The following is a 15,000-nucleotide window of genomic DNA, read 5'->3' as shown; positions in this document are numbered from 1 at the left end:
TGATCCGTTGTTTGCACTAAAGCTCTGTATCCTACAGAGTCATCCTTCTTCAGAAATGCTTGGACATACATCTGTATAAACAGAATAAATGAACATTACTTAAAAATATTATTAAATACTAACATTATAGTACTCATTTCAAATCACAAACTGCATTCTGTCGGTTAAATCAGTTTTATTTTTCTTTATGGTTTCTGCTACTGCAACGGAGACATTTCACTTAAAATGAAAAAACAGTAGCTTCTTCAACTGATGTAATGTCTTGCTATCACTGAAAAAACAAGCTAGTGTGAATACCAGGAAATTGTACTTCTCCCCTTCAGCCTGTGAATAGACCATTTTTAGAATAAATTAACTTCCTTTTGCCCTACTATTTGCCCTCAACAAACTATAGTTTGTAAGCAGACCCTGATCCCCTGGCAAATGAAGTGGTAGTCTGTGCAATGTTGTTGGTTATATGTAAATACAACAAGAAAAGCTGGAAGCAAGTTACCTATTTTTTTCAACTTTCTTCTCTTTATTGAGATAAGTAATGTCAGTTGAACAAAATGATACTTTGAGGACATACACATTGCATTTGCCACAGTATGCAATAACCACATTTCTGCGTACTGAAAGTAACATGTCTAAATATCATACAATGTCCATCTCATGTAAACATTACTGCAAACAACAAAAGGTAGCAAGCAAATTATGATCTGTGCAGTTGCACATACTGTGCTTTACTTATTTTTAGCACTATGTTTAGTCAAAAAGGTGTAAGCTGTACAGTCTTTTCTTGTTTTTTTAATTTTTCAGTGTAGTGAAGCTACAGTTGGAAGGTCCTACCGGTATGCAGGGGGACTCAAAATTCTATCCGGGCATTTGGGGGCTGGCTCCACAGTGTCCGGCTCCTTCCATGCCCTGGTGGTGATAAGGTCCACCAGAGGGTCAGCCAGAGGGGACACCCAAAAGGTAGACAGGCCTGATTCAAATGCCTCCAGGAACACTGACTCATCGGAGAAAGCCTTGGGGGCAGACCCCCCCCCTGATCCTGAGCATTTCCATGATGTCTCCAAAGGAGACATTCCCGGGGGGGGGTGACAACCTTGGGGAGCCTTCCCCTTCATCCAAGTCCGTGTCCTCTGTTAAGGACTCGGGGGAGTCCACGTGTCTCCTCTTACACTTATGCTCGCGAGGCACTTCCTCGGGGGGACTGTCAGAGGAGGTCTCACCAGCAATATCCTGTTCCAGTGGAACAACCTGGGACATCGAAGCAGGCTGTCCCTGTGGCCGGGTGATGGAAGCCTGACCCAGCAGAGAGGGAGTGCAGGGTGGAGCCGATGCAAGGACCGGGGGTCCGGATGCTCTCAACAGAGCCCTCTCCACTGCATCGAAGGCTGAGGGGGAGCCGCTCTCCCTGGGGTCCGAAAGCAGACTCCCACTCGGATCCGATGAAGGGATCGAAACCGGCGCCGAGACCATCGGATTCGAAGGACCCGTGTGCTCCAACCTGGAAGGAGCCGAAGGCACACTGAATCCCTCGGATCCGAAGCTCGGCCCACGGCTCCGAGAGGTCGGATCTGACAAAGGACCTGACAGACTCGAGGGCAGGGTCGGATCCGAAGTACCCAGTACTGTCGGCGCCGACTCATCCCCGGCTCCAAAGCTGCCCGGCTCCGAGCGCTCCGAACCCGGGAAGCGGGTCGGAGAAGGAGTTATCGGGGCAAAAAAAGGTGTCGAGCTCCCCAAGGGCAAGAGCACTCCCATCTGCAGCTGGGCCTGGATGAACCTTCTCATCATCCGGTCCAAGTCTGCATCAGAAAGACTAAGTAGATCTCGACGAGGCCACTGAGGCAGGCTGGGAATGCCGCCTCGATGACCTCGATGGAGATCGGGTCTCCTCCTCCTCGGGTCCCGGGGAAAAGCAAGGGGATCGGATCCGAGGAGGAGGGGACCTGGAAGCCATGGAGGAAGAAGCCCACTTAGCTGGGGGGGGCCTGAAGCGGAGGCCTCGGCCCGCCGCTTGTGGTGCTTCTCCCTCCTTTTCTCCCTCCTGGTCTCCCTTTCCTCCGGCGTCTTAGTGGGAGTTTGAGTCCCGGCTGGGGGAAGGGGGCAGGAGTGGCTACCACTGAGGACTGGGGAGGAGCCACGGGAGTACCGGAGGCCGAAGCCGGATCCGGGGGCAAAAGTCCCGCCAGAACCAGCTTCGACCTCCGCTCTTTCAGTGCCCTGGGGTTGAACGCTGCACAAATGGAACACCCAGAGGACAGGTGTTCAACCCCAAGGCACTGAACACACTGAGTGCGGCCATCCACCGGTGAAAGCTTATGGCCACACTCGGTGCAATTAGAAAAAATGGGTTTTGGGGCCTCCGACATTAGGAAAAAAAAAAGTAAACTACACAAACACACCAGGCCCCAAAAACACAAGCAACACACACACTCTACGAACCAGCGAGGGGAGGAATTACACTAAAAATTAAAAAATTAACGAAAAGGGATCCTAAACCACACACACAGTTCAATTAAATCAAAAAGTGTTCTACTTTGACAAGTTTTTGTCGACTTATCTGATACGTCGCCAGGAGCTCTAAAATCCAGCTGTCTCTTCTAAGAGCGGCAAACTAGATCTGCGGTCAATCAGGGTTGGCAGGGGATTATGGGTAAGGGGAGGAGCTAGGAGCTCGGATCCATAAGCTGTAAAATAAGTTGCTGGCTCGGATCCGAAGTCGGATCCAAGACCCAAAGGTTGCTAACAAATGAAGTCCCTACTTCAGATCCACATTTTTGCATACTGAAAGTAACCTGTCTAAACATCATACAATGTCCATCTCATGTAAACATTACTGTAAACAACAAAAGGTAGCAAGCAAGTCATGATCTGTGCAGTTGCACATACTGTGTTTACTTATTTTTAGAACTATGTTTAGTCAAAAAGGTATAAGCTGTACAGTCTTTTCTAATTTTTTTTAATTTTTCAGTGTAGTGAAGCTACTTTTTATCACTTTTGTTTTTCTATCTTTTGACAAGTATTTCCCTGTACAGGTTGGTAACAGTGAAGAGTAGGTGCGACTCTTGTAGCAACCATTCCTAAGGTATTATAATCTCATCCTTCTGGCAAACTAGATCATAGTAGTAAAACATATTTTTGCCCCTCACCGTTCTTAAGGTTTAGATCCAGTCTGTGTGACAGATAAGTATGTACGTACCTCACTATGGGGAGGTATTCTAAGCTTTTGATATGATAACACTAGTGGGGGTCCACTTCCTGCCCCACCGATCCACTTTCTTTCTCACTTCATTTTGCCTAAGCGAGTTCATTAGTTGATACAATTTTCTGTGGTAAGAGAAGTTTGGCCATTGCTTGGTTGTTGCTTTTTCCACCAGCAACATCAGAACCCACATTTGATTTTCTAACGTTTGATCTATTGATACAGCATGAAGTACAGATCTTTTGTCAGTACTAAATCAGTTCTGGTTACCTGCTGCAGAACAGACTGTGGAACTGCCCTACACATACTTAATGCTTTACATCTCCAAAAGAAAAGGTCTTCCTATGTACCTCTTTCTTGTTTATTTTATCACCAGCAATAAAGCTTAACATTTTAGAAAGCCTATTCTGGGTGTAAAAAAATTCTGAACAGACATTCTCACCATAGAGTATGGGACCTTCTTGATTTTGTTGCTCATTTAGACATCCTTAACATTTTATTCCACTGTTGCTAAGCAAACACATGAATGGAGAAAGGAGATTTTGCCAAAAAGGATGACTGCGAGCAGGGGTACAGAAAAAAAGCAACAGAGGGATGGAGTTTACTGGAGAAGACTTGCAAAGGAACCACATTATTAGGAGCAAATAAGTAGAGATGGAAATGTAATAGAGTAGGGTGAGGCCAAAAAGAAATCTGAGACTGCCTTCCCTATCAATGACTAATATTAAAGTACAAGCAAAGAAAAAGAGACAGGGAAGTCCTAACTGAAACATCCTCTGGGGAAGTTTTGTAAATCAACTCTAGAACAGAAGCTGCTGTTAAAAAGGGAATAATTAGTAGAATATACAAACTACCACAGGATAACTATAACAGTCAACCAGACGAGGTTAGAAAAGATTGGGAAGGGAGACTGGAAAAGTAATTTACAAGCGAACAACAGAAAGACATGCATACTGCTCCCAAGTATGCAACAAAATGAAGACATTTTAGGACTTCTGATTGCAGGTGTTTGCATTGCTATTTTTATACCCTAAGCAGACTTCAAATAATTTTTCTTCAGGTAGGTAACAAATGCTGGAGGTGAAATGGGGAAAAAAAGAAACAACTGAGAACATATTTTTCTGTCAGTGTAAAGAGTTGGCAGATTTAAAAAATGAAGTCTCTACAGAGTACTCCTGCCAAAATTAGTGGGGGAACAACTAGCTATAACTAAGAAAATTAGCTGGAGCACAAGATATGAATAGCCTACAGAGTAAGGCCTTATTAATTTAATTCTGTTGGCTGCCTAAAAAGCAGTTAATAGAAAATCAAACCCTGCCAAACCCTTCTACTGCACTGTATCTCTACAAACCTGTCTATTTTCAGAGGTTAAATTAACTTCATACTTAACTCTTACCTTTTACATACCCACCCGCTGCTTCCTCACCTTACAGATTGTTTTTCTTTCACACTGCTATACCACTCTCTTGTGTCTTCCCGCTCCGTTCGCCCTTCAGGCTCACTCCGCTCCCCTACTCTGCCCCCAAATCCCACCCGCCCCTAGCACCTCTACATTTATACCCTCATAGTCACTCCCCTTCCTCCTCCCAACCAATCACACCTCTTCCTATTACCACACCCTGTTATTATTCCACTCCCCTCTACTATAACTCCTCCCCCCTGCCTACCCATTCTTAAAGCCACACTCCTCCCCCTTGCCTACCTATTCTTAAAGCCACACTCCCTTAATCCTGCATTCATAACTCATCACAGTCTTTTTAAGCATGCCTTCACAACACCTACCTTTACTACTCCTAACTCTCCTAACTACTCTTACAGCTAACTATCTCTTAACCTCCTATGAACAACCCCTTCCTCTTTCTCCTACAATCCCTCACAAACAGACCCAAATAACACCCCTAACTCTGTCTGTAGGTTATCTCTATGCAATCTACAATACCTCCTACCTTCAAGCCAAATATCACCGTCTCTCTCACTTTAAATACCCAAACCATATCATCAGAAAATACTCCAACTACTACTGCAAAACCCCTAAATATTTCAACCCTATATTAATACACTCATTATTAGATGGCGACATTCACCCCAATCCCGGCCCAAACTCATCCCCACCGTCCACTAAATACCACCCTTTCCAAACTAAGCCAACACAGTCCACTAAATCCCCACATCACTCTCAATTGCCCATCTTAACATATGTAGCATCTGTAATAAAATACCACTAATTCATGCTCTTCTAGATGTTCAACAGTTTGACATCCTCTGCCTAACAGAAACATGGCTCAAACCCTCTATAAAAGATAATGAAATTACCCCCCCGGGCTATAACATCCTCAGGCAAGATCGCTTAAAAAAAAAAGGTGGTGGGGCTGCAATTCTCTATAAAAGCGGACTGCTACTTAGTAAAACTACATATAATCTACCATCAGACAATAATACTGATATAATTATTTCAAAACTGCAGCTAAACCATCATAAAACAATTTACATTGTCTGTACATATCTTCCCCCAGGGAAAAACCCTACTATATTAGAAGACCTACTAAACTGGCTTTCCCTTAATCTCCCCCAAGAAACAATACTCCTAGGAGACGTTAACATTGACTGGAACTTATGCAAGCAAACCAATCCTTCCACCCTTATAAACCTATATGGCTTCTCTCAAACCATTAACTCACCTACAAGAATTAACAAACTTAACAATAAGGAAAGCATACTTGACTGGATATTAACAAATAGTCCACACCAAAAATACACAACAGGTACTCTCCCAGATGACCTTAGCGACCACTTACTTACATATATTATCAGGCATAAATCAACTTTTACCATCCCTACCTCAGTCAGAACATCTCGTTGCAAAAAATTCTTTGACGCCAATCTGTTTCAAAATGAACTTAGGAAAATAAACTGGACACCTCTTAGTTCTCTCCCTATAGATGAAGCTGTTAGTCACTTTAATAATACTTTTCTGACCATACTTGAACACCATGCCCCAATGCGTACTAGAAGGATTAAATCTAAAACAGCCCAATGGCTCACTAACGATACTAGGAAACTTATCCACAGTAGAAATAAAATCTGGGCGAAATGGCGAACCACTAAAAATATAACTGACCAGCTAGCATACAGACAACAAAGAAACATCACAAAAAAAGCTATCCTACAAGACAAAAATAATTTTTATACTAAACTACAACAATCATCCCTTCATCAACCTCAAAAATTTTGGACTGCTATTAATATGCTAACCTCCCCTGGCAAAGTCACTACACCAAATCCACTAGGCTCTACCCCTGACTGCCCATTACAAACTGCCAATGCCTTTAACACTTTCTTTACCTCGGCTATACTTAAGCTAGCAAACCAACAAAGCCCTGATATCTCCAAACTACCATCCTCCACCCCTACCCCACCCACTTTCCAACTCAAATCAATACCTACCTCTTATATCTCATCCTTGCTACAGAAATTAAAACCGTCCACCCCCTCAGCTGACAAACTACCTGCTGAATACCTTCAAATAAGTGCAAAAGCCATTGCCTACCCCATCTGCATACTTATTAATAGGACTTTAAAAGAAGGTGTGGTTCCCTCTATCTGGAAAATTTCACATATTATCCCTCTCTTTAAAGGTGGTGACTCTTTGGAATATTCCAACTTCCGCCCCATAGCATTGCTATCTCCCCTTGCAAAAATAATGGAGAAATGTATCCACAAGCAGGTACTAAATCACTTATTAGACCATAATCTCCTAGCTAACTGTCAACATGGTTTTCGGCCATTCCATAGTACTACCACAGCCTTACTATCCTTCATCGACTCAATCAACACTAACCGCAACAAAAATCTTCTTTCTTCAGCATTCTTTGTTGACCTGTCCAAAGCATTTGACATGGTCAATCATCATCTGCTCCTCCATCGCTTAAAAGCTCTCTCTCTTGACAATCCTGCAATAAACTGGTTCACATCCTACCTGGACAACCGAAAACAGGCTGTTCTCTGGCATAACCATCTCTCAGACCTCCTCCCCACCTCTATAGGTGTTCCCCAGGGGTCTATCCTAGGTCCTCTACTGTTTTCCATATTTATTAATGACCTTCATCTAGCCACTCCTCTGTCAACTTGCATTCAATACGCAGATGACACCACCGTCATTTGCTCTGCCCCAACACAATCTGAACTTAACTCACTCACACAAAAAACCTTCACAACCATTGAGCACTGGTTCTCTAACCATTGCCTCCTTCTCAACCCTAAGAAAACCAAACTCCTACTTTTTACACCTACTCATATGTCTCCCTCCTTTAGCTTCGTACTTACATCCAGTAACGGTACCCTTATCTCTCCTGACCATACAGCCAAACTCTTAGGTATTACAATCGACAATCAACTAAAATTTGACAACCATATAAACGCTACAATTAAATCTACCAATAGAAAACTAGGTTCTCTGTATAGAATCAAATCTTTCCTAACTCCTGAAGCCAGAACTACTATAGCTAGAACCCACTTAATCTCTACCCTATTATATGCCTCCCCCATCTATACTAAACTCTCTAAGTACAATCTTAACAAACTATCTACAGCCTATAACAGTACTGCCAGATTTGCCACAGACTCTCCATATAGGACTCTTCACTGTCAAAACCTAAAAAAACTAGGCTGGCTAGAGCTACCTCACCTAATATCATTCAATCAACTCACTATTGCCCACAAAGCCCTTTACCACCCTGACAATACTCCAATGCTCTCCACCCTCATTATGCCATATAACAATCTGAGGAATTTACGCTCATCCAACAAAATTCTGATCCAAACTTCTTTATCTAATAACTTAGCAGGTAATTCCTTATTCTCCAACTCAGTGGGTAAAATTTGGAACCAACTACCAAATGACCTTACATGCCTTACATCTCTCCCACTATTCAAAACCAACCTGAAACTCTTCCTTTCCAACCACTGGCTATGCTCTTGCCATAACCCTGACTAACCTTTTCTTTTCTTTTTTCCCATATTATCTGCTTTCTCCACCACCCATCCTTGTTCTTACTTCCTTCTCTTGCAATTTAAATATCTCCTCTCCAAGCTGAGTGCCATTTCCCTTCATAACAATAAGTTATGCTTCAACTATTCTTGCAGTGCAATTGTGTATGTAAATGTTTGCCTTATCTTCTGCCCAAGCTAACAAAGTATTTTAAATCTCATACTCAATGTAGCAGGCTGAAATTGAATGTTTATTCTATCATATCTTTGTATCTGACTTGATTTTTTTTTAAAGTATTTGTAAAGTATTATTTTAGTAGTGTAACGGAGCTTTTCTCCTCGGGCCTCCACTGAAAATGGACATGTATCTAGCTGGACTAGCCCGGTTAACAAATGTAAAATAAATAAAAATAAATAAATAAACCAGCTGTACTCATTGCCGGCCTTTGGTCAACTGATGCCCTAGGAAAAAGGGCTCCACAACAACCCCTTCACAACACCCGGTGCACCCATCCTGGTCTGCCTACACCATCCAGATGACTTTATTTTTCCTTTTTCTCATAGTTTGTCTTACTCTTCAGTTTTTGAGCATGCAAAGTTTAGTTTAAAAATGTTTTGATCATTTTGTGTCAGTGTTACCGACATCTATGATGAGTAGTTTAGTTTCCAGTGCACTCACATATACAGGTATATGTGTGCACATTTTATATACAAATACAAATATATGTGTGCATGTTCTGTGTACATACGAGGAACTCCCTTACTTTATCTCATTTCATTTGGACTCATTATTAGCAGAATTAGCCTTACGAGAATCACGCAACAGTTTGCCAAGAAAGGTTCAATAGATGTGGATGCAGAGGGAAAGACAACATGGCCTTAGAAACTTCCTCATCCAATGATCATACACAAGGTTATAACTCAAAATGGGAAAGGATGAAACGGGGGAGGGGCATTTGAGAGATAAAGACAAAGGAGAACTTCGGATAAAAATCTTTGAGTACAGCAACAACCATACAGATTATTATACTCTTAAAATAGCAGAAAGTATTCCAAAAATTAAGCCATAGGAATACAGATTGAAAATTTTACATGTAGGGATTTCTACAAGTTGGGGTGTGGAATACAGGCAAGAGAGGACTGGGATTTACTGAATAAAATTAAGAGAGGAACCAAGAAAAAGGAAGCAGGTAACTCCAAAGAGAAAGGTAACAGTAAGATAATGTTAAACAGCAGTTTGGATGAAAAAAAGACCGAAAACACAGGAGAAAAGGCAATCTTTTGGCTGGGAGGGGGGATACAAGCACCTCCTACAAACCCCCCACACTCCCCAAGCTTACATGTACCAACTCCATGGTTACCTTACCCTGCAGAAAAGGGAATATTCTGAGAAATGGATTCTTGGACTTGGTATATGTAAGTCCAACCTTTCGCCCATTTATTATCAGTATTTTGGGACTTGTTCTCGCAGGTCCCAACATTTCAAATGGTTACTGTTTGGAATGAAGGTTAGAGACTGCCCTCCACATCAGAGACTGGTAACAGAGTATAGGCAAAGAGAAAAGGCATAAGAAAGAAAGTACAGTTTTGTACCTACCATAAATGTAGATGTCCGAGAGGTATGCATCTGCAGTCCTAACATATGGGTTGTCCTGCCTCAGGCAGCCCTTCGGTCGGCCGGATTCCAAAGTCTGGGTCTGGCCTCGGCTGATGTCACACTTCACCCGACGTCATAGCTGCTGTCAACTGGGTATAAAGGCATCAGCAGACGCCATTTTCCTCAGTGTTTCTTGCCCCAGATGCCAGGTGCCCTCTTGGAAGGCTAAATTTGGATAAATGCCAATGATTCCAAACATAAAAGAGCAAACACAAATAAACAAGTATATACATATATACAAACAAATACACCATAATAGATTCCCCCAGCTAGCTAAAAGATGGGCAATTACCCTAGGAGTACCACAGAGGGGAAGGAGGGTGGGTAATCCTGACTGCAGATGCATACCTCTCGGACATCTACATTTATGGTAGGTACAAAACTGTACTATGTCCTTCAAGGATGCATCTGCAGTCCTAACATATGGGTAGAATACCATAGCCAAACTGGGGGAGGAGGCAGTAAGATGATTATGGTGTAGTTAAGATCCCTTGCAAAACAGCAGTTGCAAAACCTGCCCGGGATCTGGAATATAAAGGTAGATTACAATGCTTGGCAAATGTATGCACGGAGCTCCAAGTAGCAGCCTCTAAAATGTCTTTGGTAGCCACTCCTCGTAAGAAAGCTGTAGTAGTGGCTGTAGCCCTTGTGGAGTGAGGTCTGATGTTTTCTGGAGTTGCCTTTCCATGAAAAGAGTAACAAAATCTAATGCAATTTCCTATCCATTTTGAGATTGTCTGTTTTGAAATTGCTTTTCCTTCCATTCCTGTTGCATATGCTACCAGAAGCTGGTCAGTTTTTCTATTGTTCTTGGTTCTGTCCAGATAGTAGCGTAATTGCCTGTGCACATCCAAGGTATGTAGTAGTCTTTCCCCCCTGTTCTGTGGGTTGGGGAAGAATGTTGGTAGGTGGATTGCTTGGTTCAATGATACCCTGGAGACCACCTTTGGCATAAAAGTAGGGTTAGTTCTCAAGGACACTCTATCCTGATGGAATAGAAGGAAGGGCTGTACTGCCATTAAAGCCTGTAATTCAGAAACCCTTCTTGCTGAAGTGATTGCAAGCAGGAAAGCAGTTTTCCAAGATAAGAACTGTAATTCTGCTGTTGCTGCTGGTTCAAAAGGGGGAAGTGTTAATTTCTCCAGCACAAAGTTAAGATCCCATGTAGGTAAAAGTGGCTTCCTTGGAGGCTTTACATTTTTAATTCCTCTCAGAAACTGCCTGAGTAGAGGATGAGAGAAGACTGGAGGATCCATGTTGTATTCTGCTGAAATTGCTGATGCATGAATCTTAATGGAGGAGTAAGACAGGTCATTGTGGAAAAGCTCTGCTAAATATTCCATGATGTTAGCTATGTTTGCTAATGATACATTTTCTCCTTTTGCTGTACTCCAACTGAGGTATCTTTTCCATTTGGCTGAATAAGTTTTCCTTGTGGAGGGTCTGCGAGCCTCCAGGATAATGTCTTTAACCCTCTGAGATAAAACTGGGTTATTTTGTTTTATGTAATATTCCAAGCAGCTAGCTGCAGAGTTTTCAAGTTTGGATGTAGGATCTTGAAGTTGTTCTGTGTTAGTAGTAAAGGAACTAGAGGCAGAGGCCATGCATTTGCCCGAGACATACTTCTCAGTAGTGGGTACCAATGCTGCCTCGGCCAGTCTGGAGCTATCAGGATGATCCTTGGGTGATCTTCTTTGATCTTCAGTAACACTTTGTGCATCAAAGGAAGAGGTGGGAATGCATATGCTGACAGTTTTTCCCAAATGAAGGATAGGGAGTCCACCTTCTAAGCAAGAGGGTGGTATGTCCTTGTGCAGAATTTCCTCAATTGGTGGTTGTGTGGGGATGCGGACAGGTCTATTTCTGGCAGCCCCCATTTCTGTGTTACGGATTTGAAGATGTTTGGATGCAGCATCCATTCGTGGGCATCCGTGGTAGTTCTGCTTAAGGTGTCTGCTAATATATTTTCTTTTCCTGGCACAAATATGGCCTGGAGCTGAATGTTGAGGTTCAGGGCCACATTCCACAGGTCCATTGCCATCCGGCATAGAGGATATGAGTGTGTGCCTCCTTGTTTGTTGATGTACCACATGACTGTGGTGTTGTCCGTCCTTATCAGCAAATGACCCTGTTGCAGAAATGGTCTGAATGTCTGAATTGCCTGCTTCACTGCCAGCATCTCCTTTTGATTTATGTGTAGATTCAGCTGGTCTTGTGTCCATAGGCCCTGTATACACTTGTCCATCATGTGTGCCCCCCCATCCGAGGTCTGAGGCGTCTGTGGTGATAGTCTGGCTTGGGTGAGGCTTGTGGAAAGGCAGCTCTCTGTTCAACTGACAGGCCTGAGCCCACCACATGAATTCTTGCTTCAGGCATGGAATTATTGGAATTTGGGTTTCTAGGCTGTGCTTGTGCTGAGACCATAAATTCCTTAGGTACCACTGCAACTTCCTCATATGTAGTCTGGCATGTGGAATCAATATTATGCAGGATGCCATGTAACCCAGGGCTTGCAGGACTTTTCTTGCTGTAAGCTGGTTCTGCGTTGTTAATGCCATGAAATAGAGTGGTAGTTGCTTTTGTTTTTCTGCTGTGAGGAATGCCATTTGATTTGATGTGTCCAGTTCTGCACCCAAGAATGTTATCCTTTGGGATGGTACCAGCCTTGACTTTTTTAAGCTGACTGTGTATCCGAGGGCTTGTAGTAGGTGAATAACCCTTTCCAAATCTTTTGTTAATTTGACCTTGTTGTCCGCTTGTATCAGGCAGTCGTCCAGGTATGGATAAATTTGAATTCCCTGAAGCCTGCAATGAGCAATTACTGATGCCAGGCATTTCGTGAATACTCTGGGCGCAGTAGATAAGCCAAAGGGCAATGCTGAGAATTGATAATGCTCTGATCCTGCAAGAAATCTGAGGTATCTTCTGCAATCTGGTCATATAGGGACGTGCAGGTATGCCTCCTTGAGATCTAGAGTCACCAGTCAAGACTCCTTGCCCAGCATGGGAAGAAGTTGCTGTAGGGTCAGCATTTTGAATTTTGGAACAATGAGATATGTGTTCAGAGCGGACAGGTCGAGAATAGGCCTCCATTGGTTTTCTTTTCTTGGTACCAGGAAAAGTCTGGAGTAAAATCCTTGTCCTTGTTCCACAGACGGTACTTTTTCTATAGCTCTCATCCTTAGTAAGTGATTGATTTGTCCTAGAGCGTTTGTTTTTTGGTTTGGTGGTAGGTTTGGCATTCCTCTCTTTCTTGGTAGAGTATGGAAGTGGAACCTGTAGCCTTTGTCTATTGTCTGTAAAATCCATTTGTCTCCTGTAATGCAATGCCAGTTTACTGAAAATAAGGCTAGCTTTCCACCTAAGGGTGCTTCCAGTTGTTCCCTGGTAGGCGGTATCAGAGCCAAGTCATTGTGACTGTCCTGTGGTAGTGGTAGTAGCTGGATCTGTGGCAGTACTTCTTTGGTTGTTAGGCTGCCACTGACGTCCCCTGTAGGTACCTCTGGATTGACCTCTTCCTCTTGAGCGCCTATTTCTACCTCTCTGTGTTCTGGAGGTGTCTGGAAAGGACCAATTCTTGGAGGGCCAATTTCTACTAAACCTCGGAGGCTGGACCTGTAAGAAATCCTTGACTGTTTGGACAGATTTTGCTTTTTCTTCCACCTTCTTTAACACTTGTTGTGCAGGGGAGCCAAACAAACTTTGTTTCTCCATGGGAGCATCTAGGAGCTTGGATTTCACATGGTCTGGTAATGATTGCTCTTTTAACCATGCATGCCTTCTGATCACTGTGCCAGTCATAGCTGATCTAAAGGAAGCCTCCAGTGCATCATAGCCGCATTTTAAGGAATGGTTACTGACCTGCTGAGTGTTATGTACCAAATCCTGAAGGGACTTACGGTCTATAGGTTCAGAAGAAGACAGTTTTTTTATTTAGCTGATCTAACAAAAATTCCTGATACTGAATCATGTGGAATTGACAGTTTAAGGCCCTAGCCGAAAGAGTAGCAGAAGTATAAACTTTTTTACCCCATCTCTCTAATGCTCTAGATTCCCTTTCAGAGGGGAGGGGGTTTTTGGCAGAGGCAGTTGCTACAGCTTTGGGGCCCTGTGAAATAGTTTCAGGATCTGCAATAGGAGCCTTATACAAGTGAAAGTATGTGTCCGGGACCCTGTAGTATCTGTCGGGCTTAGCAGGGGCCGGGGGAAGAGAGTCAGGGGCAGTACAAGCATCATTAAATGCATCATCTACAACTGTAAGTACTGGAGGAATGGCTAAAGGCCTATGCTGTGGCAAATGTAAAAAGGTCCTTAGCCGTTTCCTTGAATCTGAAAAATCCTGGCCCTGCCATTGAAATTGATCTCTCATAGCATGCAAGGTTTCCCCAAAAGAAAATTCCTCAGGAGGAGAAGCAGAAGGAATGGAATCTTCTGCATCAGAGTCCTCATATGAAGAATAAGGGCCTTCTGGAGGATTTGAAGTTTCTGAATCATCCGAGGAGTAATCTGTTGAAACTGGCTCAGGGGGCTCTGCTCTAGGCCTCTTCTCTGGAGGGGGATGAGAGGCTTTGTCAGGGTGAGGTTGGGATCCCCTGATCAAAGAAATGAGATCCTCTGCCAGGCTGAGCATTTGTGAACTAGAGGTAGGCCTGTGTGAGGGGGTTTTAGTAGGCAAGGCCTTAGAAGATTTATCTGCTTTAGCCCTAGAAAAAGCCTTGATAGACATAGATGCAGGGGGCCTAGCAGCTCCACGTGCAGGAGTAGATATGTCTAAAGGAATAGTATCTGATAAATCCTGAGAACCTGCAACTACAGGTGGAAATTCAGTAGCAGATTCAGCCATGCTGAGTGAGGCCTCGGCTGTAGGAGGCATGCTTTCGGCCGAAGGAAGAACTGTGGACTCTGTTTCAGCCGAAACCAAGACACTCGCGGTTGGCTTAACCGTGGTTTCGGCCGAAACCGCGGACCGCGAGTGTCGGTCCTTTTCCTTACGTTTTTTGGCTAATTGTGAAGTCGGAGTCTCAGACGGCATGTTGTAAGCAAAAGCGGGGCAGAAAAACTCCTCTGCAAACTCCGACCGACGCCTAAGTGTCCGTCGGTTGAAGGAAGCACAGGCTAGACAAGCTGCTACGTCGTGGTCTGGGCCTAAACAAGGAAGGCAGTA

General features: G+C 43.5%; 1 protein-coding gene across 1 annotated transcript in view; it reads right to left on the bottom strand.

Annotated features, from left to right (window-relative positions):
• Positions 1-15,000, bottom strand: part of EMC1 (ER membrane protein complex subunit 1) — a 1,424,536-nt gene that overhangs the window by 962,276 nt on the left and 447,260 nt on the right. Inside the window, exon 13 of the mRNA XM_044087063.1 lies at positions 1-71. This exon is cut by the window's left edge and continues 26 nt beyond it. Coding sequence (XP_043942998.1) covers positions 1-71 — 71 coding nt within the window. The remainder of the gene's footprint in view (positions 72-15,000) is intronic.

This window comes from Protopterus annectens, chromosome 1.part1 (genome assembly GCF_019279795.1).
Source record: "Protopterus annectens isolate FY-2018-M chromosome 1.part1, PAN1.0, whole genome shotgun sequence".
NCBI lineage: Eukaryota > Metazoa > Chordata > Ceratodontiformes > Protopteridae > Protopterus > Protopterus annectens.
Note: the sequence above shows the minus strand (reverse complement) of the source record. Positions and strands in the feature narration are given on the sequence as shown.